Source organism: Eleutherodactylus coqui, chromosome 3 (genome assembly GCF_035609145.1).
Source record: "Eleutherodactylus coqui strain aEleCoq1 chromosome 3, aEleCoq1.hap1, whole genome shotgun sequence".
Classification (NCBI taxonomy): Eukaryota; Metazoa; Chordata; class Amphibia; order Anura; family Eleutherodactylidae; genus Eleutherodactylus; species Eleutherodactylus coqui.
Window position 1 is genome coordinate 159270738 of NC_089839.1, and position 27964 is coordinate 159298701.

Sequence of the window (27964 nt, forward strand, 5' to 3'; positions counted from 1 at the left end):
TCTTCATTGTTGGCTGCTAGGTTATATTAGAGCAGAACATTGGCCAGTAACTGGAGCCTAGGTTTATTGTCTATTGACAGAGGTAGTCTGAAAGGCACCTCCTGCTTTATCAACTGCCACCTAGTTGCTTTCTCCTTTCTCCATGTTTTGTGCACTTCTGTATTGTACACTGGAGATTACTAATGTAGGAAATCGCTATTATATTGGATTAGTTGGCTCTGTGCTGAGTTCCTGGAGAGTAATGAGGAAACCAGAGAGCTGCATCACCTTAGTAGGTAACAGCTATCAGCACACTAGCTATATAGTTGGGCTGAATCTAGTCTATAGTGAAGAAACAGCTACTGTACTGTTTTATTACTTTTACTCTTCCTGTGCAGTGATACCAATTCTACTGCATCACTGTTACTGCTTGATTCCTCTAGGCTTTATGCATTATTGTTTGGCGATTGCTAATTCCTAAGCTGCTCTGGTTGATCATATGTGGGTATGTAATAGCCGCAGTGTGATCCTTATACTAGATAGCAATATAGACAGGGACTGGTAGTCAGTTTAGAAATAATGTCAGGTTAGGTGACTGCTGGCCCATAGGGAGAGTAGAGGTCCGGTCACACTGATAGAATAGATAAAGAAGAGGGGACAGTACAGCGTAGTTAGGTTTGTCTTCAGCATCCGTCTTCCTGTGTGGCGATCATTGGATACAGAAACTCCTAGTCCTTCTTACCCTCTCCTATCTCCTGACCTATCTTGAAATGTTGTTCAGCCTGTTGTGGAATCCTGCATTTGCTACCAGCTACAGGGGCCTCTGCATCATTACTCTTCATTCTTCTGACGTCTGAGGTATCGTGCATATAACTCCATGCACATCTGTATATGCATATACCCAGGTATATAGTCACCATTTAACCAGGACTATTTGGAACTACTTATTAAGTACTATATCATTCATTGTAACATATGTATGCATTGATTGTATCTTTAACTACTGTTTTATAAAGTATGATATCCTTACGGTTATCTCTGTAAACTCAATAATAGTGAATAAGTTGCATTCACAAATATATGCCTGTTCGTATAAATACATAGGTAGTTCTTAGGAAGAGATCCTTGTTAGTCTAAGGCTCTATCCTGAGTGAAGGGAATTCAATAGAGAAAACTTACTATTACACTCATTCTGCCACTTAGCGAAGGTGCCAGGTTTCAGTGTACAACCCCTTTAAATGTTCTCATTTATATACAGTAAAAATAAGAGTAGCATTTATTCCTTGTACAGGAGATAACCCTACTAGCAGGCAAAGTACTGCTCTGATTATGCAAATAGACATGCAGTTTTATATACCATGAATCATTTTACAGAATTCCATATTTCTTCTTTGCTTTAAATTAATGTTATTGTGTGAATAGGCAGATACATCTTTAACATACACAGAAAATGTCCAGCTTCCAGAAAGAGATGATGTGAGCATGCAGCAGAAATACATCTTTGGGGACTTTACAGAGAGGCTATGGGCTTATCTCACGATACAGCAACTCTTGGAGAAACGGTATGTAAAGGCATGATCTACAGCATGTATGTATCGACTCAAGGGTAACTAGTATAGGGTAGCTAGTGGCCATGGTGGTGTTGTAAACACAAATATAAGGGGATATGCTAAAGGGCTCATTTACACAAGGGTAAGTGTATTCACGCTCGCAAGTAGAGGATGTGATTGAGCTTTAAACGGAGCCAAATTATGTCCTCTGGCTAGTGGATCCACACTTCTCACTGAACTTTGCCCCACTACCGGTGCTATTGACATCGGCGCAGAACACACCCGCACCATGTTTAAACAGGTGGGCAGTCTAATGAATAAGTGGGCCAGCTTAGTAGGCAGGCTAGCCTAATTAGTCACCGGTGTTAGTAATGTGAGTGAACCCAATGAAGCCTATGGGTTTTAATGGTTGCAGTTCCTGTGGCAGAATTTCTGCACACAAAGCCAGAAGAAAAAAAAATAGTTCTTGCACAAGTACACTCCATAGCGGCGAGCGCAGTTCTGCTAATGCTCATCTGTTTAAGCCCTCAACCCATCCTTAAGGGCTTCTTCAGATGGGCGTATTCGCAACTGTGCACATCACTATAGAGCATAGTTGGCATGAACATTTTTTATTTTTTTCTCTCTGAGTATTCAAACTCCGCGTTAGTGTGCGAGTTTTTAAAAAAAAGGCGGGAAGATAGGACCTGCTCTATCTTTCTAGCATGTAGTATTAACTGTGTGCGATAAAGATGGGGCAAGTCCTATCTTTTCTCACTCGTACTATTAACAGGCGAGAATATCGCTAATGAAAACGAAACCATTAAAAATCAATGGTTTCGTTTCATCTAGTTGTGCGACTGTGATCAGCAATACCATGTCGGGCCACTTCTAAGCATACAGAGCTTCTTGCTCCATACAATCACTGAACATCTGATAGTCGAGGTCCTGGGACGTGAACCTCAAACAATCAGCTGTGGATGACTTATTCTGAGGATAGGTCTTTAATCTTTCAGTTGAACAACCATTAAAAGTTTGGCTTTGCCTCTGGTTTAATTTGTGCATGGCTATCAGTCCAAGTCAGAAGTACTGAACTACTGTGAGCATTTTTTATCTATAACTCTATGTGTGAAAAGGTCTTTGACCATTCATTCACCATATAACATCTTTGTTTAATTAGTTATTCAGGCTGTAAATGAGGTTACATGCAGGTCTCTAAAATCATTTTATTTAATCTAAGACTTCATGCAGACTCATCAGAAGAAGCGAACCTAACAGCACAAGCTCTTGAGTTGTCCCTGAAGTTCAAATTTGTGACTCCTTTAACGTCAATGGTTGTTACAAAACCAGAGGAAAAAGACAAAGAAGAAGAATTAATTGCTGACAAATATGTGGAAGGTACCTGAGGCAACAGAAAAATCAAAGCACACAACTGTTTTTATTGCAGGTTTCTCACAATTGCATTTTGGAATAAATACTGTACTTAATGCCTTCAAATACATGACTATGTAATTACATACACACCTTTTTGAGGAGTGGTAATTCTGCGCACTACCCCTATATCCTAAGTGTATGTCCACACTTACTGTAAATGCTGTGGATTTTTTGCAAAGGAATTGCCTGTCGAAAAAAAACGGAGTTTTAATGTACAAGAACAATGGATTACATTTCATAAAATCTCATCCCCATGCCGTGGCAAAATTCTCAGCAGAAAATCCAGTTCATGCAATACAAGTTGTGTGGATGTATCCTAGGGTCCAAACATAGCATAAATACTATGGATTTTCCACAGTGAAACTGTGTGTGGAAATTCTGCTGTGTTGGATGAGATTTTAAAACCTCTCATTCCCATGCTGTGGGAAAAAACACAGCGTAAATTGGTCTGCGATGTGGATTTTAAATCAACAGCATATCAATTTATCATGCAAATTATCAGTATGGATTTTACCTTTTGCCATAAAAGTGGTGAAATCTATAACAACTGTGCAGCGATCATATGCTGAAATCTGCCACAAAAAATGCACCAGACTGGCAAATTTGTGGCGGATTTTCAGCTGTGGAAAATCCACAGTAGATCTGCCTTGTGTGCCTGTAGTATTGAAGTATAAAGCGTAAAAGTATAAAATATTACTCTTTTGACTTTCATTATATCATATTGTTTGCAATGCAAAAACTTTTCTCTGAAAAGTCCCTTTCCCGAGGACTAATAAGTAAGGGTTTAAGGGAATTTCGTCACCAGGTTCATGTTGCCTGAACCGCGCATGAAGCTGGGATAGGTAGGCTCATTATGCTTATTATCCCCGTGTAGGTTATATTCAGAAACGCTGAAGTGTGATGAGGAGCTGAGCTCCGAGTCACTGAGGTGAGCCACTCCAGAATTGTTATTTTATGGACATTACAAGGGGATACTAAAACAGACATGTCAGGAGAGCTGACACTTTCTCATATATGGTCATTGTAATTTCAACAAATTTATTTATATAATAGCCAATATGATAAACAGCAAAACTGCAATTCACTTTACCAAAAATTATGCTTTCTGCCTGAAAATTCATTTAAAAGTTGGTCACTAGGTCTCTCTTCCTTCTAATTTGCTGCCCACTGCCTGTTGTCAAGTGATGCCCGTCTCTAGTAATAGAGACAAATGTGAAATACATAGAGCCTGTGCATCCTGCTTTTCTGAGCTTCCACACCAGTTTTAAGGAAAAGATGAAGGATAAAATTTGTTGATCATCCACTAGTTATCAATAGCACGATTTATAAATGTAGATGCTGTTCATAGTGACATTTAAACAAGATATTGCTGCATAGCGCACAGCCAGGTTCTGGTGGTCAGTGGTGTAAATGTAAACGATTAAATGCCAATATGTGTATATTATTGTTGTACGTTATTTAATGTCCTTGCGAGGACCTTCAGAGAGAGGTCACATGACTTTACTTACTCTGATTTTTGTTGCTGTGGACGGACAGGACCTGAGCTGCACAATGATGGGCTGAAGGGCTGGGTATAAAAGAGTGGTCTTGTTCCCATGCTCCTAGGTAATTTAGCAGTTTTCAGAGAGTGCAGGAAAGAGAGAGACTCAGCTAGTAGAGCTACAGCACAGAGAGGCCTGCAGCTGGACTTTGTGTACCCATAAGGAGAGGTCTAAGGTGATCGACGCTAAGCAAGAGGGACCATAGACTAGTGAGAGCTGGCAGCACAGACTACAGGTGCGTTGTGTGTATATAGACATGAGTTGATGAGCACAGAGTGACCTCGAGAATGAATCCTGGACCTAATCCCACACAAAGACCAAAGTGAGTGCCAATGTAACTAACTGTAGGAGCATCCAGATACCTAGTTTCAGCTAAATCGTTCTGCAATACCCCAACCTCTTGGATAAAGGATAACACCTCAAGAACAGTGTTCAGCCTCAGGTATTGAGCCTGCATATTGTCGTGTGAGTGAAATCCCTAAGGACTTGCATATAGACATAGAAATATACTGTACAGACAGCATTTACCAGAAACTACTTAAAGTGTCACCAGAGACGTAGTTATACTAAAGGAGCTCCCCTTCAGTGTGAATACAGATTCAGTGTATGTTACGACCTGTGGCCAGGGTGGACTTCATATTGACCGTTATCACAGCAGCTCTCCCTGCTGAGCCATCCAGGCCTTTGGACACATTTCATTGCTTACTTCCTGTCCCTGAGGTAACTTCGTAGACTTAAAATTTACTCTTGACAAGAGCATTACAAATAGACCAAAGCCCATACCTGTCGACATGGAAACCGTGGATGGGTCACCCTTGTTTTGAGACCTGTCACACAAGTGGCAATCAAACTGGAGTTCATCATGAAACCTGTCTATTAGCTTCCAGCTCATCTCATCCCCTAAATTTCCGGTGATTCTCGGGATCCCTTGGTTCTCTACTAGAGATGAGCGAGTATACTCGCTAAGGCTAACTACTCGAGCGAGTAGTGCCTTAGCCGAGTATTCTCCCGCTCATCTGTAAAGATTCGGGGGCCGTCGGGGAAGAGCGGTGAGGAACGGAGGGGAGATCTCTCTCTCCCCCCCCTGCTCCCCCTGCTCACCGCCGCAACTCACCTGTCACACGCGCCAGCAGCCGAATCTTTACAGACGAGCGGGAGGATACTCGGCTAAGGCACTACTTGCTCGAGTCGTTAGCCTTAGTTAGTATACTCGCTCATCTCTATTCTCTACCCATAATCCCTCTATCAACTGGGAATCAAGGACCATTGCCTTCCCTTCAGAATGCTGTGAAGAGAACTGCAAGATAGTACCCTCTGCCCCTAAACTAGTGCAGGACCCTGAGGATGGTCAACGGGACTTTGAGAAGTTACCAGTTAAATACTGGATGTTCAGGGATGTTTGCAGCAAGAAGAAAGCTGACCAACTACCACATCATCAGTTCTAGGATTGCCCAGTGGAGTTGCTCCCCAATGCTTCTATTCCATTCGGGCGGATCTACGGCCTTTCAAAACTGGAGTTGAAGGTACTCCCAGAATACCCGGAAGACAATTTGAAAAAGGAAATCTTTCGACCCTCTTCTTCCTTGGCTGGAGCACCCATATTTTTGGTGGAAACGAGTGAATCAATTCTGCAACCATGTATTGATCACAGGGAGTTGAATGGGATTATGGTCAAGAATCCCATGATTTCAGAACTATTAGAGAGACTCTTCTCTGCCAAGATCTTCAGAAAACTAAATTTAAGAGGAGCCTATAACCTTGTACGGATTCGCCCAGTGAATAAGTGAAAGAATGCTTTTAGAATGTGATATGGACATTTCGAATACCTAGTGATGCTGTTAGGCCTTTGCAATGCTATTGCCACCTTCCAGCACTTTATCAATGACGTATTTCGAGACCTGTTGGACTAATTTGTAGTAGCATATGTTGACAACATCCTCATGTTCTCTAATAACTTGGAGGAACATTGCAGGTACGTTCAGGTGGTCTTAGAACGACTCCAAAATAATAATCTGTACATCAAACTAGCGAAGTGGTGATTTTGAACAGACCCAAATGCAATTCCTGGGATACATTATCTCCCCAGACGGCCTAAGTATGGGCCCCAGCAAAATTAAAGCCATCCTGGATTGGTCCATTCCAAGAAATTTGAAGGAAGTACTGCGCCAGATGGGTTTTGCAAACTTCTACAGAAGATTTATTAAGGACTTCTCAAAGGTCATCTCTCCCATCACCTCCCTCATAAAGAAAGCACACACGTTTTCCTGGTTCCCAGAGGCAGAAATCGTTTTGGAGAAACTGGGGAAATCCACACCCAGCCAGCTTAATCATTCCACACCTGTGGGGCTGTGCTGCTAGAAACCTATATAGTACAACAGATCCCAGCCAGCACAACCTTTACAGTACCTCTCCCTTAAAGAGGGGCCTGTGGGGATACATGTGCCTAAAATTCTACTTCCACCTGCTTCTCTGCGATCCTACTAAGAACTTCTGTTAATGACCCTTGGTTTCCCTGGTGACTACGCTACCCGCCTCATCCATCTGTACTGCAAACTGAGACCTCCCATTGGTAATCCCTGGATACCCTTCTGATTACGCTACCCGCTTCATCCATCTGTACTGCGATTGAGACCCCTATTTACTGACTCCTGGCTCTTCCCTGACTACTCTCCAGACCTGCGGCTATTACACCTGAGGCTCCAAACCAGTACCTGAAATTACTATACAAAACTACTAACAGTGGTAGAAACAGGGATAATAGCTAGGGTTTTTACCTTGAACAGCCCTGAATGGACGTGCCAGGAAAGTGGAGACTAGGAATCTAAATATATTCCCTATACGTCCCTAGGCGAAATATAGGGAAGAGGGAAAATATGAGGACAGTGAGATGAAAAACATAAACAAACAGAGGACCAGATTCAAGATAAGCAATAAATAGTAACAAAGAAAGAAACAGTTGAAGTCCAAAGTCTGAAGCAGGGAAGTGCAAAAGAAACACTCTGAAAATACACCTAAACACAGAGCAGAACCAGTATACAAAAGTATTACTGTATGCTCTGCCAAGAAGAGCTGGAATAAATAGGCTAAGCAGGTCACTGATAGGCTGTCTGGGACAATAGACAGCCCAGCCATCCTATCAGCACAATAACAGCAGGGAGAACTTTATCCCTCAGCGTCAAGTGCTGAATGACACTGCGCATGCGCTAGCTCGTGCATCATGTGGTCTGGTAATGAAGTTGGGATGTGACGCCGGGCCGATGCATGCTCCTGGACCTTGTTGGCAGCAGTGGCACTGTGACATTATTACATGTACCTGTACTTAAAGAGACTGTTTGATATATCTTTATATATATATATATATATATATATATATATATATATATATACACACACAACGATTTCAGCTACAGAAAACTGTTCACATTGTTTGTAATGGAGAGTAACCGACTTATTCTTGATATTGCTTCATTATACAATCTAAATAAAGCATTGTTTTTGTTATAATTCTATAAAGCCTTTCTATTTATGGTATCCTACTCCGCAACTGTCACCTATTACATAGACACTGGTTCCCAAAACTCTTGTGCGCTGCTGGGAAATACAGGACAGACTATGCTGAATCAGAATCTTTATGGAATCTGTATACATAAATTAGACCTAACCTCCCAATAGCAAAATAAATGCAATAAATCACCAGAGTGCAGACTGAACAAATAAAATACTGACCAGACACAGTCAAATGCAGAAGAAGCAAGTAAATTCAGTGACTCACAAGTGACATAAGTGTTGTTTGCTTTCCCTATCTTCTCCATCTTTCCCAGGCCACCATGACAACTTCTTCCAGCTATGAATCACCTCTGCACAGACATCTTTATTACCCCTAATACTGTTTCTGATGTGAAACATTATTAGAGATAATAAAGATTGTTGCATACTGTGCCTCTAGTGGCAGCTGCAGTAATCACTGGAAGCAGTTTAGTATAGCTGTTGCATATCATGCCTCTTTGGCAGGTATACCACAACTGTATATTATTTTTCATTAATTGAATGAAACAGAATTGATCAGGTGATTTGTAAGTAACACCTCTCAGATATTTTATGCATAAATGCAATATTCAGATCTCCTTGACTGATAGACAAGCCAAAACAGAAATATTTAAATGAAACACTAGAATATACAATATGTAAGTCATATGCTATAGAACCATTTTAATACATCTAATGTTTCTATCATTCTTTCAACAGAGCACAGGCCTCCTGTCTCTAAGGCACGAACATGGGGTAAGATATTCTTTGTATGGAAAGGCTATGACCAATTTTGACATGGAAAAAAGGATATTTGCAGATATGCTAAAACTATCCCAACCTAAATGCCACTTTAGGCACTGGAGCACCAGTGCCTAGATCAGAATATCAAGAAATCCCTTCCGGCAACCTATCAACTTACCTACCACTTAATCATTCCGTGTCGTATCCCCTATACTGACACCCACTCCGACCTATCATGTATGGCACAGCTCATAGATCACTCATATCATTTGCGCATGCCTCAGCACTGCGTTTTTGCAGAGAGATGCTTTTTTTGTGAGTTACGGCGTATTTGACTGTACTTTTTCTGCCCACAGGGCATGTTCATTTACGCATGGCAAACAAGATGCACCAATTGAAATGGCTAGTTAGTTCCAGGTGCGTTTTTTCCCCCAGTGATATTATACATATCCTTGCATAATGCGTGCGCGTTTATGCAGCCCCCACTGATTTTATGTTCTATTTTTTTTGCATGGCTGGAAAGCACATGCAAAATACAGAAATCTGTACAAACTTATTAAATATGTGTGTGAAGCCAACCTTATAATGTATTTAACTGGTAGTATCCACCATTAAATTAGGTCACTTATTTTTATTTATTTATTCATATATTTTTATTGTTCTATTGATCTACCACACATTAGGCAACTCTCACACAGTAGCGCGGCAAAGTGCTGTGATTTTAATCGTGGTGCCTTGCCATGTTTTTACTTTTGTAAAAACTTTTACTCCCTGCGGCTGACAGCGGGGGTTCATCACACCTCACCATTGATGAGGTGCGCTAAACGCAAAAAATAGAACAGAGTCTGCTCGGAAATTGCAGAGCTGGATGGAGCACATGTCTGCAAGGTTACCATTGAAATCAATGGGAGCGCTACACCGCGTTTACTATGGCATTCAAAATGCCGTAGTAAACGTGCAAAAAAGTGCCTGTGTCAGAGCGGCCTTACTCTTGTTTCACTTAATCTTATCCTTCTTGTATCTGTCTGTATACATTCATTTGGCATACTACTTCTGTCAGTCAGATGTAAAGTTTCTTTTCTCCTCCCACTATTCTTTTATTGCTCATTATGTACTGTAACATATGACCCATCTACTGACTGTTTTCACTATGCTGATTTAATTTGATTTTTCACTTTGTACCATTTATTTTATGCAATTATGTATGACTATACAAAGAAACATGGCTACTTACTACATTCTATATATATTTTTTCTTTCTTTCCCTCTTCTTTATGCTACCTTCCACTTCCTCAATATACAAACAGTATGTTTCAATAACTTCACCTATCCTCTTGTATAACAGTACCTCCCAGCATGACTGATGAAGTGGTTTAACCCCAAAACGCGTATCTTTTGCTGGCTTTTAATTCACTATATTAAAGAGAACTTGGATATTTCATTCTATTGTTTCACAACTTTTATTGGAGAGTAGCACGAAGATACCAGTTTTTTTTTCTATTCACATATCTACAAAAATACGGCTCTGTAAAGTTCTATGTGTGATCCTCCACTGGCAGTGGCAGCAGTAGTCACTATAAAAGTGTTCCAGCAAGCATAGGAAAGCATTCAGTGCAAGCCCTGTTAATATAGGCCCATAGCTATCGCATATTGTGCCTTTGTGGCTGGTACACCACTGCTGTACATCACTTGTATGAAATATAATTGATCGGGTGCTTTGTAAGTGATGTTTACCTACCAAATATTTTATGTATAAATGCATCATTCCAACTTACCACCAAAAATGTACATGCAACACTTGAATATAACTGATTAGGTGATTTGTAAGTGTCGCTTTCCTTTTAAATATTTTTTCTGTAAATGCAATATTCTGATCTTCTAGATTGATAGACCAAAACTGAAATATTGAAATTATTAAACACTTGAATGTACAGTATGCAAGTCATATGCTGTGAAACCATTATAATAGATCTAAGGTTTCTACTATTGTTTTAACAGCGTACAAGCTTCCAGTCTCTAAGCCGGCAAACTGGGGTAAGCTGTTCTTTGCATTTAAAGGCTATGGACACCTTTGACACATAAAAAAAGGATATTTACATACGTTAGTGGTTAAGTTGCTTTAAGTTTCAGGCCCGTCTCATACAACCGGATGTGAATTGCGGATTCCGTGATCTGCACAGTAAAATAGGGCATTAAAAGGCATGCATTTTCGAATTTTCCTCGAATTGCATGTCCCACAAGTGGAAGAAAAATCACAGCATGCTCTATTTTACAGCGGAATCCACATGGACAACCTCCATTGATTTCAATGGAGGTGTCCGCCCTGCAGCCCAAAATGATTAACATTGCGTATAGGCTGTAGGTACCCATGTCATCGCTAAGTGACGGCATGGGAAATACATTAACAAAAAACTGTACTGTGCATGACCACTTGTGTGCCTCCACAGGTCATTGGCAGTGCCATATGCAGAGTCACCGGCCGGGCTCTCAGCTAGAATCCGCTGTGGCCTCCCGCACGCGGAATCCGACTTACTCATGTGAGCCCGGCCTAAATCTGCAATCTTTCTTCGTTCAGATTCTTTTTTTGTAATACACAATTTATAACCATTTCAAACGATTCAGAAAATACTTCAAATGTGTTGTTTGAAAGTTTGGCTGCAGATTTCACCCATTGCATTGAGTGAAATCCCATATCAAAATGTGAATGAAATCTTCAAAAGACAGGGCATTTGAGAAATTGCAGCACATTCACAAAGCCAGTTTCTGCAGCATGTGAACGGGATTTTGTAAAATCCTATCTCCTTGGTTTTTATTGCATTTTGCTCCTGTTTTTATTATTTAACCCCTTGAGTGGCGGGTTTCCTACCACCCTGTCGTGCCCACCAGGGCAGGTTTTTTAAAATGGCCTAATCATTGAATTTCAACTAATTTTGCAGTTGCGTCTCAAGAGCCATAACTTTTTCATTTTTCCATTAACATGGCCATATAAGGGCTTGTTTTTTGCGGGACAAGTTGTGATTTTTTTTAACAGGGGGGAGGAAAAAAAGAAATGGGGAAAAAAGAAAAAAAAGGGGCCATGTCATGAAGGGGTTAAATAATATATTAACTTCCTTCTCTGGGTCATTACGACGCATGGATACAACATGTGTGATTGTATTTTTGATTTTTTACAAAGTAAAGGGAGACAAGTGTTTTTATAATTTTTTTTATAATGTTTTTGGTTTTTTTTTTTTTTTTATTTAATTTTTTTCCCTTTAGGGGACTTCCACAGGGACCCATCAGGACCCCCTGATCACATTCCGGGGGTCCGATGGTGACAGCCCTTTACATGCTGCAGTGACAGCCCTTTACATGCTGCAGTTACATAGACTGCAGCATGTAAAGGGTTAACACAGCAGAGATCGGAGGTTTTCTCTGATCTCTGCTGTAAGAGCAGGTACCTAGCTGTCCTCTCACAGACAAGCACCAAGCTCTCCCTGCCACAGAGACCATCGGCTTGCTTCTGACAAGCCGATGGTCTCTATGGCAACCTGTAAACAAACCAGTGCAGGAGATTGCCGACATATCGGCAATATCTTCTGCTGGTTTTTCAAAGCCCTTGCTTTGTTCTCTGTGGGTCTGTGCAGGCAGAGCACACTGCCACAGCTTGTAGCATTGTGCTCTGCAGCTCCCATAGTGATACATAGCCCGGAAATCTTCCGGGCTATATCACTATCGGCAGTGGAGCTCGTCCCGGAAAATTTCCGGGCGTGCCACTCAAGGGGTTAAAGCTCCAGATGTTTGTTGTGTTTGCTTTAGATTTGATTAGTTTTCTTGTACTCCGATTTTAGAATCTTAACTAGTCTGCTGTTATCTTTATTCCTCATAAGGAAATTCATAATATTAGTATGTAATCTACTGCCAACTTTGCTGTCCATCTTTATCTACGAGATTATCTTTTCATTTCAAAAATACCTCTCCATATGCTCTATTAGGGCTGATGAATATCATAGGGTCAGACCTCACTTACGACCACCTTTAGGAGCAAGAGTAGAGAGGCCCTAGTAAGCAGCAGTTCTTGTCCTGAAAGAAAGTATTTTTATGCTTTCTTGTTATTATTTCTCATAATTTGTGTCAACAGTTGATTCGGACCCCCATTTTGTGATAAATGTTCCTTTAAAGAACGATGCTTTGTGCTTTAATATTCAAGAAGAACCTGGTGTAATCCTGAATCTCATTACAGATCGAGAGCTTGGTAAGCCATAGCCCCAAATCATTTCCATTTTTTCTAATTTAAACATGTTATCCATTCTATCTATACATTCATTTATTATTTGAGACATTTTCTTTGAGATTTATTCACGGATTCCTAAGGTAGGTAGATTAAGAGACAGAGCACACATTGTGGAAAACAGGCACAGTCTTTACTTGGCAGCTGAATTAGTGGTACAGTCTCTTTAACTTGGCAATTTTGTTTTTAAAATAAATTAATTTTTAAAAGTAGTAAAACATATAAAAACTTTTACAATTTAAGAGAGGATTTTACTATAACTTGCTCTTCTGCTATGTTTTCTACTCTCTTTTCCCCCTAATCTGTAGGGCTGCAAGAAGTATTTGCATTCGTTTTGTACTAACGTAACTGAAATTTATTACAAAAGCTGTTTTCTGTATTATTGTGATCTCATAAATCTTTAATAAAAAAAAACTATTTGAATTTGCTATCATCATAATGTTATTGATCCATAGAATAAAATGCGGTAAAAACTAAACACCCCAAAAATGCAAGTGTGTTTTTTTTTTTTGTCATTTCACCCCACCTAAAAATTTGTAAAAGATTTCAGTACACTTTATGGTAAATTAAATGCAAACCATCAAAAATACAACAACTCATCCAGCAATAAACATGTCCTTATTCAGCTATATCTATAGAAAAATAATAAAAGTCATGATTCTTGGAAGGCTGGGACCAAAAAAAAAAAAGAAAAAACTTAAGACCACTGGTCTTAAAGGTGTGAAGGAGGACTATCTTAGCAATTTTCTGTCTTTTACTTAAGGTGTTTCAGTAAATGGAGAACTTATTGGAAAAGAGGAAACGGGCAACAATGTGATATCAAATAGGACCTATCTTGGAAGGCTTGCCATTATAAACAGAGATAGGAAGATAAAAATTGAGGTGACCACTGATAAAATCATTGTCCTGAATCATGAAAACAAGAAAACGTTCTCATGGCAGAAAACAATGTCTCTAACCAAGGAAGGGTAAGAAACAACAATATATATCTCGTGTGTGTATATGTATATGGATGGATGGATGGATAGATGGATAGATAGATTTCAGGGAGAGGAGTACAGTTGTATTAAAGGGGTTGTATCATAGGTCTGGTCCTGGATTTCCAAGTTATTGTCTGTCTTTGATACATTTTGTATATCTAAACTTTTTCCTTGGTGTGGCTGCTATTTGGTAAAGCAAAGTATTATTACAAGCTAGTTATTCAAATGAAATGCAATTTATTAACTGTCTGGGTCTGCCAGGGTTAAAGCTGAGCTCACTCAATGGCTAAAAGAAGAGATGTATTGAATAGGATATTTGGAAATCAGATTATTTTAGTGAGACATTTGTTTTATTGAAAGAATTATGGTGTACAAAACACAATAATAAAATCCTAAATACACTATAATCCTGGACTGCATAAACATAAACCGAGAAATTCCCTAAAGAATTGAGATCTTATGCTAGTCTTTAGTTACAGTGTGTTGGAGTAAAATGCACCATATTTTTTAAGAGGCGCTTGGCCCGTAATAGATTTGGCACTTCTTTGAACAGTTTTTGCAGATCTATGCCAGCTTTATTCTAACATAGATTGCAAAGATTTGTGCTTTGATGATTTACACCAGTTTCTTATGTAAATTTTAGTAAATCTCTTATGGGAGGCCACAGCCTCCCACAAGGTCCGACCTCCTTTTTTGCTGAAATAGGTTAGTGTGGCAAAAAAACAATAATAGTTGCTAATTTTTGTGCCAGATTGCTCTTCAAAATGTGCAACTTTTTCCCCCTAAAGTGCTTGTGGAAATGCCTAAATTTCCCCGTACGTTTCAAGGTGTACAATGTGTCTTATGTATTAATTCTTTCAGGTTTAATTTAATAATCAATGAGGAGAACAATCTGACATTATCATTTGGAGAAGGCGCAACATTTTTAATTATTTTACATAAAGTTTGGAAAAATCATCCTCTGCCTATGAAGTTCCTAGGCTTTTACACTTTAGATGATCATACATTTTCTAAAGGAGTTCATGGACTTTTAGGTAAGGATTTTAACAATCTATTGTAATCTGTTTTATATTATCGATTGTATTATTACAGACTGTATAATGTATCAAATTCTAATCTTGTCTTATTGCTCATTTTATTGCTTTTCAGGACAGTTTTTTCATGGTATTGATTATGAAATATCCGCCATTCACAAAAATGAAAAAATAGGCAAAGAAGTTGCAACAATGAATGTAAAGAATAAGCTGCTGTCCGTGACAAGGTAGTAAATGATTTAGTAGTATATATTGCACTGTAACGTCTGATGTATATAAAGTGGTTACCAAGTTAAGAGATATTTTCAAAACTAGGACTGCAATTGCTAGAAGAACAGTACAAACAATGCATGTATGTACACACAGTTTATGGTACGGTTTTCTGCCACACTATTGCCACTGTGGATGAATGATATATATCCTTAGCAAGTCATCAATTGGCGATGGCGGGGATAGTCAACATTATTGTCTACCAGACCTGGCATTGCGTTTATGTCTAATGGTTCTTTTACACAGGCCAAATTCTCTGCCCAATGTAACAAACACCAATCAACTAGCATGTCGATCGGTGCTTGTTTCATTTATATGGACCAAGAACTGGCTTATGGGGACAAACAATCACTAATATGATCTTCCGTCTCCGTAGACCATCTGTACATCTCCCCATTCACACGGGAAGACGTACCACCAATCAGATCTGCAAGCATTTTTCTACTTGCATAAACTATTCAACACTTGTTCGTCGGCTGTTTGTTGGTACGTTTACATGGTCCAATTGTTGGGTGAACGAGCATTCAGAGGAATGTGCAGTCCCAGTAATTAGCCGACATAAAAGGACCATTACTGGACTATTATCAATGTGAAGCATGTATGTTCTTTCTAATGCTTGTTTGTTCTTGCTCTGAGTACCAGTTCCCTCCACTCTCCCAGTCATTAAACAAACTGAAAGATCAGCCATCTTCATGTAAGATTGTTTGATATCTTTAGAAAGTTAGCTCCTTTTGCACAAAACTTCTTTGCTGTGATAGGTCACTTGACATCATACCTAATAGAATACATACATGATTTAAAAAATGTCCATTTGAAAAATCATATATATGCAAACAATTCAAGACATGTAGGATGTACAAACTGATATGGGTGGTGATTTGAATCCACAGACTTGACATGAGCATCTCTTAGTGCTGTAACTCAGGCTTTGAGTATGTAATTTCAAAGAATGATATCTCAACAAACAAGTCAGATTAGATAGGTGGACACTTTTGTCATGAACATTTTAGGGACTATTATATAATACTTCCGAAAATATTTAAGTGAAATACTACATATACTGGAAGGCATCTATCGGTATGTATTTAAACTGATATTTATGTCAAAATAAGTAGAGATGAGCGAGCACCAAAATGCTCAGGTGCTTGTTACTCGGGACGAAAATTTCGTGATGCTCGAGGGTTCGTTTCGAATAACGAACCCCATTGAAGTCAATGAGCGACCCGAGCATTTTTGTATATCGCCGATGCTCGCTAAGGTTTCCATTTGTGAAAATCTGGGCAATTCAAGAAAGTGATGGGAACGACACAGCAACCGATAGGGCAGGCGAGGGGCTACATGTTGGGCTGCATCTCAAGTTCCCAGGTCCCACTATTAAGCCACAATAGCGGCAAGAGTGGTTCCCCCCCCCCCTCCCAACAATTTTTACTTCTGAAAAGCCCTCATTAGCAATGCATACCTTAGCTAAGCACCACACTACCTCCAACAAAGCACAATCACTGCCTGCATGACACTCCGCTGCCACTTCTCCTGGGTTACATGCTGCCCAACCCGCCCCCGCACGACCCAGTGTCCACAGCACACACCAAAGTGTCCCTGCGCAGCCTTCAGCTGCCCTCATGCCACACCACCCTCAGGTCTATTTATAAGTACGTCTGCCATGAGGAGGAACCGCAGGCACACACTGCAGAGGGTTGGCACGGCTAGACAGCGACCCTCTTTAAAAGGGGCGGGGCGATAGCCCACAATGCTGTACAGAAGCAATGAGAAATCCAATCCTGTGCCACCTCCATCAGGAGCTGCACACGTGGGCATAGCAATGGGGAACCTATGTGCCACACACTATTCATTCTGTCAAGGTGTGTGCATGCCCCAGTCAGACCGCGGTTTTTTATAAATAGTCACAGGCAGGTACAACTCCGCAATGGGAATTCCGTGTGCACCCACAGCATGGGTGGCTCCCTGGAACCCACCGGCGGTACATAAATATATCCCATTGCAGTGCCCAGCACAGCTGATGTAATGTCATATTAAATGCAGGTGGGCTTCGGCCCACACTGCATGCCCCAGTCAGACTGGGGTTCTTTAGAAGTGGACACATGCAGTTACAACTCCGTGTGGACCGACAGCATGGGTGGGTCCCAGGAAGCCACCGGCGGTACATAAATATATCCCATTGCAGTGCCCAGCACAGCTGATGTAACGTCAGCTTTAATACAGGTGGGCAAAAAATTAATTGGATTACACTGTAGGCGAGGGCCCCAAAAAATTGGTGTACCAACAGTACTAATGTACCTCAGAAAAATTGCCCATGCCCAACCAACAGAGCAGGTGAAACCCATTAATCGCTTTGGTTAATGTGGCTTAATTTGTAACTAGGCCTGGAGGCAGCCCAGTTAAAATAAAAATTGGTTCAGGTGCAAGTTTCAACGCTTTAATGAGCATTGAAACGTATAAAAATTGTTTACAAAAATTATATGACTGAGCCTTGTGGGCCTAAGAAAAATTGCCCGCTCGGTGTGATTACGTGAGGTTTCAGGAGGAGGAGCAGGAGGAGGAGGATGAATAGAATGCACAGATTGATGAAGCTAAAAGGTCCCCGTTTTTGATGGTGATAGAGAATGATGCTTCCATCCGCGGGTGCAGCCTACGTATTGTTTAGGTATCGCTGCTGTCCGCTGGTGGAGAAGAGAAGTCTGGGGAAATCCAGGCTTTGTTCATCTTGATGAGTGTAAGCCTGTCGGCACTGTCGGTTGACAGGCGGGTACGCTCATCCGTGATGATTCCCCCAGCCGCACTAAACACCCTCTCTGACAAGACGCTAGCCGCAGGACAAGCAAGCATCTCCAGGGCATACAGCGCGAGTTCAGCCCACGTGTCCAGCTTCGACACCCAGTAGTTGTAGGGGGCAGAGGCGTCACGGAGGACGGTCGTGCGATCGGCTACGTACTCCCTCACCATCCTTTTACAGTGCTCCCGCCGACTCAGCCTTGACTGGGGAGCGGTGACACAGTCTTGCTGGGGAGCCAGAAAGCTGTCAAAGGCCTTAGAGAGTGTTCCCCTGCCTGTGCTGTACATGCTGCCTGATCTCCGTGCCTCCCCTGCTACCTGGCCCTCGGAACTGCGCCTTCGGCCACTAGCGCTGTCGGATGGGAATTTTATCATCAGTTTGTCCGCCAGGGTCCTGTGGTATAGCATCACTCTCGAACCCCTTTCCTCTTCGGGTATGAGAGTGGAAAGGATCTCCTTATACCGTGGGTTGAGCAGTGTGTACACCCAGTAATCCGTAGTGGCCAGAATGCGTGTAACGTGAGGGTCACGAGAAAGGCATCCTAACATGAAGTCAGCCATGTGTGCCAGGGTACCTGTACGCAACACATGGCTGTCCTCACTAGGAAGATCACTTTCAGGATCCTCCTCCTCCTCAGGCCATACACGCTGAAAGGATGACAGGCAAGCAGCATGGGTACCCTCAGCAGTGGGCCAAGCTGTCTCTTCCCCCTCCTCCTCATCCTCCTCATGCTCCTCCTCCTCAACGCGCTGAGATATAGACAGGAGGGTGCTCTGACTATCCAGCGACATACTGTCTTCCCCCGCCTCCGTTTCCGAGCGCAAAGCGTCTGCCTTTATGCTTTGCAGGGAACTTCTCAAGAGGCATAGCAGAGGAATGGTGACGCTAATGATTGCAGCATCGCCGCTCACCATCTGGGTAGACTCCTCAAAGTTTCCAAGGACCTGGCAGATGTCTGCCAACCAGGCCCACTCTTCTGTAAAGAATTGAGGAGGCTGACTCCCACTGCGCCGCCCATGTTGGAGTTGGTATTCCACTATAGCTCTACGCTGCTCATAGAGCCTGGCCAACATGTGGAGCGTAGAGTTCCACCGTGTGGGCACGTCGCACATCAGTCGGTGCACTGGCAGATTAAACCGATGTTGCAGGGTGCGCAGGGTGGCAGCGTCCGTGTGGGACTTGCGGAAATTAAAGACGTGGGCCAGGCATGGCACGTGCGTGAGGCTGCCGAGCTGCAGAGCCGCCACCAGGTTACGGCCGTTGTCACACACGACCATGCCCGGTTGGAGGCTCAGCGGCGCAAGCCAGCGGTCGGTCTGCTCTGTCAGACCCTGCAGCTGTTCGTGGGCCGTGTGCCTCTTATCTCCTAAGCTGAGTAGTTTCAGCATGGCCTGCTGACGCTTGCCCACCACTGTGCTGCCGTGCCGCGCAACACCGACTGCTGGCGACGTGCTGCTGCTGACACATCTTGATTGCGAGACAGAGGTTGCGTAGGAGGAGGAGGAGGAGGGTGGTTTAGTGGAGGAAGCATACACCGCCGCAGATACCACCACCGAGCTGGGGCCCGCAATTCTGGGGGTGGGTAGGACGTGAGCGGTCCCAGGCTCTGACTCTGTCCCAGCCTCCACTAAATTCACCCAATGTGCCGTCAGGGAGATATAGTGGCCCTGCCCGCCTGTGCTTGTCCACGTGTCCATTGTTAAGTGGACCTTGGCAGTAACCGCGTTGGTGAGGGCGCGTACAATGTTGCGGGAGACGTGGTCGTGCAGGGCTGGGACGGCACATCGGGAAAAGTAGTAGCGACTGGGAACTGAGTAGCGCGGGGCCGCCGCCGCCATCATACCTTTGAAAGCCTCCGTTTCCACAACCCTATACGGCAGCATCTCCAGGCTGATAAATTTGGCTATGTGCACGTTTAACGCTTGAGCGTGCGGGTGCGTGGCGGCGTACTTGCGCTTACGCTCCAACACTTGTGCTAGCGACGGCTGGACGGTGCGCTGAGAGACATTGGTGGATGGGGCCGAGGACAGCGGAGGTGAGGGTGTGGGTGCAGGCCAGGAGACGGTAGTGCCTGTGTCCTGAGAGGGGGGTTGGATCTCAGTGGCAGGTTGGGGCACAGGGGGAGAGGCAGCGGTGCAAACCGGAGGCGGTGAACGGCCTTCGTCCCACCTTGTGGGGTGCTTGGCCATCATATGTCTGCGCATGCTGGTGGTGGTGAGGCTGGTGGTGGTGGCTCCACGGCTGATCTTGGCGCGACAAAGGTTGCACACCACTGTTCGTCGGTCGTCTGCACTCTCAGTGAAAAACTGCCAGACCTTTGAGCACCTCGGCCTCTGCAGGGTGGCATGGAGCGAGGGGGCGCTTTGGGAAACAGTTGGTGGATTATTCGGTCTGGCCCTGCCTCTACTCCTGGCCACCGCACTGCCTCTTCCAACCTGCCCTGCTGCTGCACTTGCCTCCCCCTCTGAAGACCTGTCCTCAGTAGGCGTAGCAAACCAGGTGGGGTCAGTCACCTCATCATCCTGCTGCTCTTCCTCTGAATCCTCTGTGCGCTCCTCCCTCGGACTTACTCCAATTACTACTACCTGAGTGATAGACAACTGCGTCTCATCGTCATCGTCCTCCTCACCCACTGAAAGCTCTTGAGACAGTTGCCGGAAGTCCCCAGCCTCATCCCCCGGACCCCGGGAACTTTCCAAAGGTTGGGCATCGGTCACAACAAACTCCTCCAGTGGGAGAGGATTCGGAACCATTGCTGCCCATTCTGGGCAGGGGCCCGAGAACAGTTCCTGGGAGTCTGCCTGCTCCTCAGAATGTGTCATTGTAATGGAGTGAGGAGCCTGAGAGGAAGGAGGAGCAGCAGCCAGAGGATTCAGAGTTGCAGCAGTGGACGGCGCAGAACTCTGGGTGGTCGATAGATTGCTGGATGCACTTTCTGCCATCCACGACAGGACCTGCTCACGCTGCTCATTTTCTAATAAAGGTCTACCGCGTGGACCCATTAATTGTGAGATGAATGTGGGGACACCAGAAACGTGCCTCTCTCCTAATCCCGCAGCAGTCGGCTGCGATACACCTGGATCAGGAGCTCGGCCTGTGCCCACACTCTGACTTGGGCCTCCGCGTCCTCGCCTGCGTCCACGTCCTCTAGGTCTACCGCTACCCCTCAGCATGGTGTATTACCAGTAGTGCAGAAACAGAACGCTGTAATTAAATGTGCCGCTTATTGGCCTGTGGTTGGAGGCTGACTTCACTTACAGAACGCACAGCAGAGCCAGGAAAGAATTTTGCGCAAGCCTGCTGTAACACTTAGCTAGCTGCGTATTAACTAGGACTACTACCCCCAGCACAGACGCAGTACACTGAGGACGGTCACAGGCAGCCCAAATAGCAAGTTTTTTCCCAAATTTTTTTGGAAAAGCCCACTGCCTATATAGACAGTATATCTCTTTCACTGTCCCTGCCTCACCACTACTGGCCCTGGACTATGTAAAATTACTGCAGACTGTTTCCCTCTGGACAGGATGACAGCGGTGATGTAACGGCCAATGCAGAGCCAGGAAAGAATTTTGCACAAGCCTGCTGTAACACTTAGCTGGCTGCGTATTAATTAGGACTACTACCCCCAGCAGAGACGCAGTACACTCAGGACGGTCACAGGCAGCCCAAATAGAATGTTTTTTCCCAAATATTTTTGGAAAAGCCCACTGCCTATATAGACAGTATACGTCTTTCACCTTTTTCACTGTCCCTGCCTCAGCACTACTGGCCCTATACTATGTAAAATTACTGCAGACTGTTTCCCTCTGGACAGGATGACAGCGGTGATGTAACGGGCAACCCAGAGCCAGGAAAGAATTTTGCGCAAGCCTGCTGTAACACTTAGCTGGCTGCGTATTAATTAGGACTACTACCCCCAGCAGAGACGCAGTACACTTAGGACGGTCACAGGCAGCCCAAATAGAATATTTTTTCCCAAATATTTTTGGAAAAGCCCACTGCCTATATAGACAGTTTATGTCTTTCACCTTTTTCACTGTCCCTGCCTCAGTACTACTGGCCCTATACTATGTAAAATTACTGCAGACTGAGGACGCAATGCTCTGCCTGGCCGATATACAAAAAAAAAAAAAAAAAAGTGCAACACTGCAAAAAGCAGCCTCCACAGTACTGCACACGGTCAGATGTGGCCCTAAGAAGGACCGTTGGGGTTCTTGAAGCCTAAAATAACTCCTAACACTCTCCCTATAGCAACTCCAGCAAGACAGCACTTTCCCTGAACTATGTCAGAATGCATCTGTGGCGAGCCGCGGGAGGGGCCGATTTATATACTCGAGTGACACCTGATCTCACCAGCCACTCACTGCAGGCGGGTGGTATAGGGCTTGAACGTCGCAGGGGGAAGTTGTAATGCCTTCCCTGTCTTTCTATTGGCCAGAAAAGCGCGCTAACGTCTCAGAGATGAAAGTGAAAGTAACTCGAACATTGCGTGGTGCTCGCCTCTAGTAACGAGCATCTCGAACACGCTAATACTCGAACGAGTATCAAGCTCGGACAAGTACGTTTGCTCATCTCTAAAAATAAGCAGTCAAACAAGTACATTATTTATTGTATGTCATGGGTTTGCTAGAAAATGATATCAAACAATGAACTACGTGTTCTCCCCTTACCTTTCCTCATGGCTCTACATATCCCAAGATGCTTAAAAGAAAAATAACAAAAAGAAACATGATTTTGTGATACTCTGTTATAAGATCTCTATCCTATATATGTCCAGTGGTTGTGTTGTGTATTGCAGCATGTCAAGGTTTTGCCAGCATGTTGCGATACTGTATTGCATTGGTTTCATGAGAAATTGAAGCCCTGAAAGGGGTTATCTAAAATAGGGAATAATTTAATGATCGTGGGGGTCTCACCGCTGAGACCCCCACAAATCCTGAGAATGGGGTTGCTGTGTCACTGTCTCTAGTCACTGCAGGGTGATTTCTCTCACCTGCAGTGATGCCTAACTAAATGGAACCCCGGCCGTGTATGTGCGGTCACCGCTCCACTACTTCTCATCTCTCTTGTGAGGCTTGTTTAACAGTTAAATGGGAGCCACGAAACCCCATTCTGGTAGATGAAGTCACAGAGGATGAGACCCCTACCAAATATAATATTGTTCAGAATGCCCTTTTGAAATATCTAGTTCTATGAATGCATCATTCTCCATAAGCAGGCAATAATCTATTCTAGGACAAAATACTTATTTAATGAGGACCTGTCATGTCATCATATCACAGGGCCAGCTGCAGCCACAGCCTCATTGACTACAGCAATGTCTATCTTTTCCCTTTACTTCCTCCTATTCTCCTGTAGGGGCTCTTCTTGTGTCCAATAGGCGTCCCTACTACCTATTGTCAATGAGTGATGTCATTCTTGTATGACAGTGAGCATTGGGGACCGCCCACTTGACACACAACTCTCAGTATCAAAACTAAGAACAGCATTTACAGTGACAAGGAAAGGGGTAGGAAAAGAGAAACATGGTTGTAATTATCGGGGCCATAAAGCTGTAAAGCTATGACACGAGGACATGACAGGTCCTTATTAAAGAAACACTGAAAAATCTAATGGACTGAGTCTGGGCCAAGGAGATGGCAAAGAGAGAATCTATGTGTCATGGTTTGCCCCTGCATTAGGCAGAACACACTGTACCAGTTTCGCTAGGGTGCTCCGTTATACAATGTGTACAAATAATCCAGTTTATAATATTTTTTATATTTTAGGAGTTCACAAAAAGACTACAAATCAGACCCCAGGAATGGCATTAAAATTCCCTGCTGGTTGGTGTATCCCAATGGAAAAGGACTAATTGACGGAACCCATACCGATTATATTGTACCCGATATCTTTAGCATTGCTTACTAGTAACCGGGCATTTAAATGGAGAGAATATTGCAAACACACATTTGTTTCATTGAATAAAAAATAAATATAATTGTGCTACATTTAGAGGGGCTATCCTATGAGGTTGGATGGAAGTGGATGGCAATTATAGCAACAACTGTCCCTATGACTAGCACCATGCTAGCTAAAACAGAGTGCCACTAGAAATAGCGCATTCATGCATTACATGCATTTGACTGAGCTCCATATATTACTACACAAATGTGTAGCACCAGCTATATCAGCCGACTGATTGGCAAGGGTTTCAGCATTTGGACCATAAGGTGATTTCCAGGTGTGAATTTACCCTGTGTAGTTTCCATCTATACTTCAAAAAACACATCTCTCTTGGTAGCCGGTTAATGCCCTTTACACTATTGAGCCAGTTATCGTACTAGTATAGAATACAGTATATGATCAGCGTATCCAGTATGTTTTGTATAACAAGAAACATGTTCTGTATGCTTACAGTATGTTATAAAGTTTTGTTATAAGACTAATGTTATAGGGTGATGGTATCCAAGGAGGCGGCAGCATCAACGGCGTAAAGATAGTAAAAAAAGGGTTTTATTGCTCCATAAAATGGCGACGTTTCGACTTAATCTAAGGCTTGAAAAAGACTTAGATTAAGTCGAAACGTCGCCATTTTATGGAGCAATAAAACCCTTTTTTTACTATCTTTACACCGTTGATGCTGCCGCCTCCTTGGATACCATTGCATTTATTTGGGGTTTGGTTCATGACCCCACAGGTGGCTTGGCATATACAGACTGGAACCTCTGCACTGAAGTGCATGTGTTAGGTGTGCTGCGGGACTTTCCTATTTCTAATGTTATAGGGTGGGGATAAGTGACTTGTTTTCTCCAGGTTCATGTTTTGTTAAATTGTAAATAAAGTTGTTGCACTCTCACTCCAGTAACTGGGTGGCATAAAACTCTCCCTCTCTAGACATATTTAAAGATGCAGCTAATTTGTCATCATCATTGTACAACATTTGAGAAATTTCTCACAAATAACTGCAATGTGGCCTTCAGCAAAACTGACTTGAAGGAAAAGGCACATGATAAATTCTCTGCCTCCTTTTTTTCTAATGACTTATAAAGGCATATGTAGAGTGTTGGATTTGGAAAACTGGCATCTTCTCAAACTTTGGTACAGATGGGTTACTCTTTAGCTTGACTGTTAATGGGACATGATATCATGATGTGCCGTGCAATCAGGCTGGTTTATTTACATTTTGGATTACTTTTCAATGTTTTATTGCATTATGATGAGAAAAATTGCTTTTTAATGGGTTGAAGGGGGTGTCCAGTTTCAAACTATTGATGGTTTATCTGCAGGACAGTCCATCAGTAGTAGATCAGTAAGGGTGTGTTGACCCCTGCTGATCAGTTGTTCAACAGGCAAGTGGGCTCGTGCACTGAGCTGATTTCTGCAGGAAGCAGACAGCTCCATTCTCACTGCAGTGGCCAGGCTTGGTATTACAGACAAAATTCCCATTGAAGAGAATGGAAACTTTGGCTGTAATACCAAGCCTGGCCACTGCAGTGAGAACAGAGACGTCTGCTTCCTGCAGAATTCAGCTCAGTGGGTGAACACACACCCCAGTGAACAGCTGATCAGTGGGGATTCCAGGCAGCAGACCCTTGCTAATCTCCCATTGATGGACTGTCCTAGAGATAAGGCATCAATAGTTTACAACTCGACAACTGCTTTAAGATAAGATAACTTCCTGCACTGTGGTATCACAATCATGGTAAAATTTGTCCCATCTGTAGTAATCTGCTAAAAAACAACATCTATGTTAAAAATTCTGAAGTATCATTTTTCATTGTTTCAAAGAATATTTTACAGAACATTTGTTTTTGCACCAAAGCAACTTTTGCCATTCCTTTTTGTCAAATAATTATGCATATGGATTTTTATCTCTTAATACAGAAATCATGTTTTTATAATATACAGAGAGTACAATCTAAGTCTATAGTAAGAGGACAGCACATGCAAAATTAAAGCCTGTGTATTACAAGTACTTTTTGTGATTTTCTTCTTCATTTTCACTGTATAATTTTCTGATAAGAAATAAACATGAATATCATGAAACATGTGATACTCGTTTAATTCTGCGCTTTATCAATAAAAATTAAATGAAAAATTCTGGTGCAATATTCAGGTTGAATGTTCTATTTACTAAGCTTTAGAAATGAGCGAGCACTCAAATGCTCGGGTCCACGTTATTAGAGTCGAGCTGTTCGTAAAATTCTAGAGCTCTACTCGAGTAACGAACCCCATTGACTACAATGGGAGACTCGAGCATTTTTGTATCTGGGACGCTGGGTGCCGAGCTCTCTTTTTTTTTTTCTTTTTTTCTGGGTTCCTCTCTCTCTCTCTCTTTTACCCCCGCCTGCCATACAAAAATTTGCCATTGACGCGCGCTGCGTCGCGGCGGGAGGGCCAAAACAGGCACGTCACGGCAGTGAGGAGCCAAAAACTGGGGCGGGGTCGAACTCGGCTTGATGCTCATTCGAGTAACGAGCACCATCGAGTGCACTAATACTCTAACGAGCATCAAGCTCAACAGAGTATGTTCGCTCAACTCTACTAAGCTTCAAACCCTTTTTAAACTTTAACATCACAAGCAGTGTGACCTTTTCTTTAGAAGAAAAGACAGACTATTTTCTGCTCAGAGAGGTGTAGTGAGCTGTGATGGGGAATACCCTTACATAGGACAGGGAAACCAGTCCCAGATGAGCATGTCTACTATCAATACAGCGTGTGCCATGTCATTAAATACAACACACAATTCACAGCTGTCAGTAAATATGCCCTATGGTGTGCACGGCAGCATGCAGTTTAAGAACTACAGGATATACAGGAGTGTTCTGTGATAGTCTGGATTTCTTTGATTCCTAAACGTTTTGGACAACTATATCAATGCTAGTACTAAATAAGATCTGAGAGATGTTTACAAAATAATTACTGAAATATTGTAGAACTCATGATAGAGTAAATGTCTTTATAACGACCAATCTAGACGAAATGTCTAAGACTTACTATGCCTGGGATAGCTGCTGTAAGGTAATGTACACCATTGTAATGTGGGTCACACTATTGAGAATAAGGCCGGTTTCACACCTGCGTCGGAACCTTCAGCCGAGGGTTCCATCACAGATGTGGCTGAAAATATCATCCAAAAGCCAGGCAGCTGGGGGAAAAGTGGGCAGACCCCATGATAGTCAATGAGGTCCACCTGGCACTTCTCGGTTCTGTCCAGAACGGAGCAGGAAAGCGGAATCCTCAGGGCAGATGTGAAAGCACCCTGTGCTTCTCAACAAATAACTACAATTTGTCACTTTATCAACAGTACATGCTATTTGTTTTTATACTTACCCAAATTATCTAAAACAAGTGCATAATATTAGAAATGTATCTGAAATTTATTTTAAAGAGACTATAAACTGACTCTAGGCTCACAGGAGCTAAAGTGCTCAATCCAGGGATGTGACTCACATACTTACCTTCCTCACCATTCCCCTGTTGTCTGCTCGAAAAGCTGCCACTGCATGCATCCCATGGACTACATAGGCGCATACTCATGAAAGGAGGTGTCATTAGGTGCACATGCATAAGTAGTCTGTGCGATCCATGCTGTGGCAGCTTTGCAATTAGACTGCCGGGGAATGGTGAGGAAGGAAAGTATAAATAGTAATGATACGTTCTGTGTACTGTCATAATAACGACTGTGGGCACATATGCACTATTTATTGCAGTAATAAACCAACACACCTAAATATACACCTACAGCAACCGGTGGCTCTACTGCCTCTTTTCCCAAAGACTGAAGTATATCCCAGCTCAGTCACTAGCAAGAAATATAAGATTCTAGCAGACTTGATGACTACATTTCAGTCCTAGATTATTGTAGTGACGCCAGTGTCCCAA

General features: G+C 42.8%; 1 protein-coding gene across 1 annotated transcript in view; it reads left to right on the forward strand.

The window, feature by feature from the left end:
• The window catches only part of LOC136621172 (inter-alpha-trypsin inhibitor heavy chain H3-like), a 64349-nt gene extending 39783 nt beyond the window's left edge, over positions 1–24566 (forward strand). Inside the window, exons 14-22 of the mRNA XM_066596446.1 lie at positions 1402–1541; positions 2749–2906; positions 8729–8764; positions 10751–10786; positions 12873–12986; positions 13786–13990; positions 14864–15036; positions 15152–15263; positions 23866–24566. Coding sequence (XP_066452543.1) covers positions 1402–1541; positions 2749–2906; positions 8729–8764; positions 10751–10786; positions 12873–12986; positions 13786–13990; positions 14864–15036; positions 15152–15263; positions 23866–24007 — 1116 coding nt within the window. The 3' untranslated portion in view covers positions 24008–24566. The remainder of the gene's footprint in view (positions 1–1401; positions 1542–2748; positions 2907–8728; positions 8765–10750; positions 10787–12872; positions 12987–13785; positions 13991–14863; positions 15037–15151; positions 15264–23865) is intronic.
• Positions 24567–27964: the final 3398 nt, after the last annotated feature.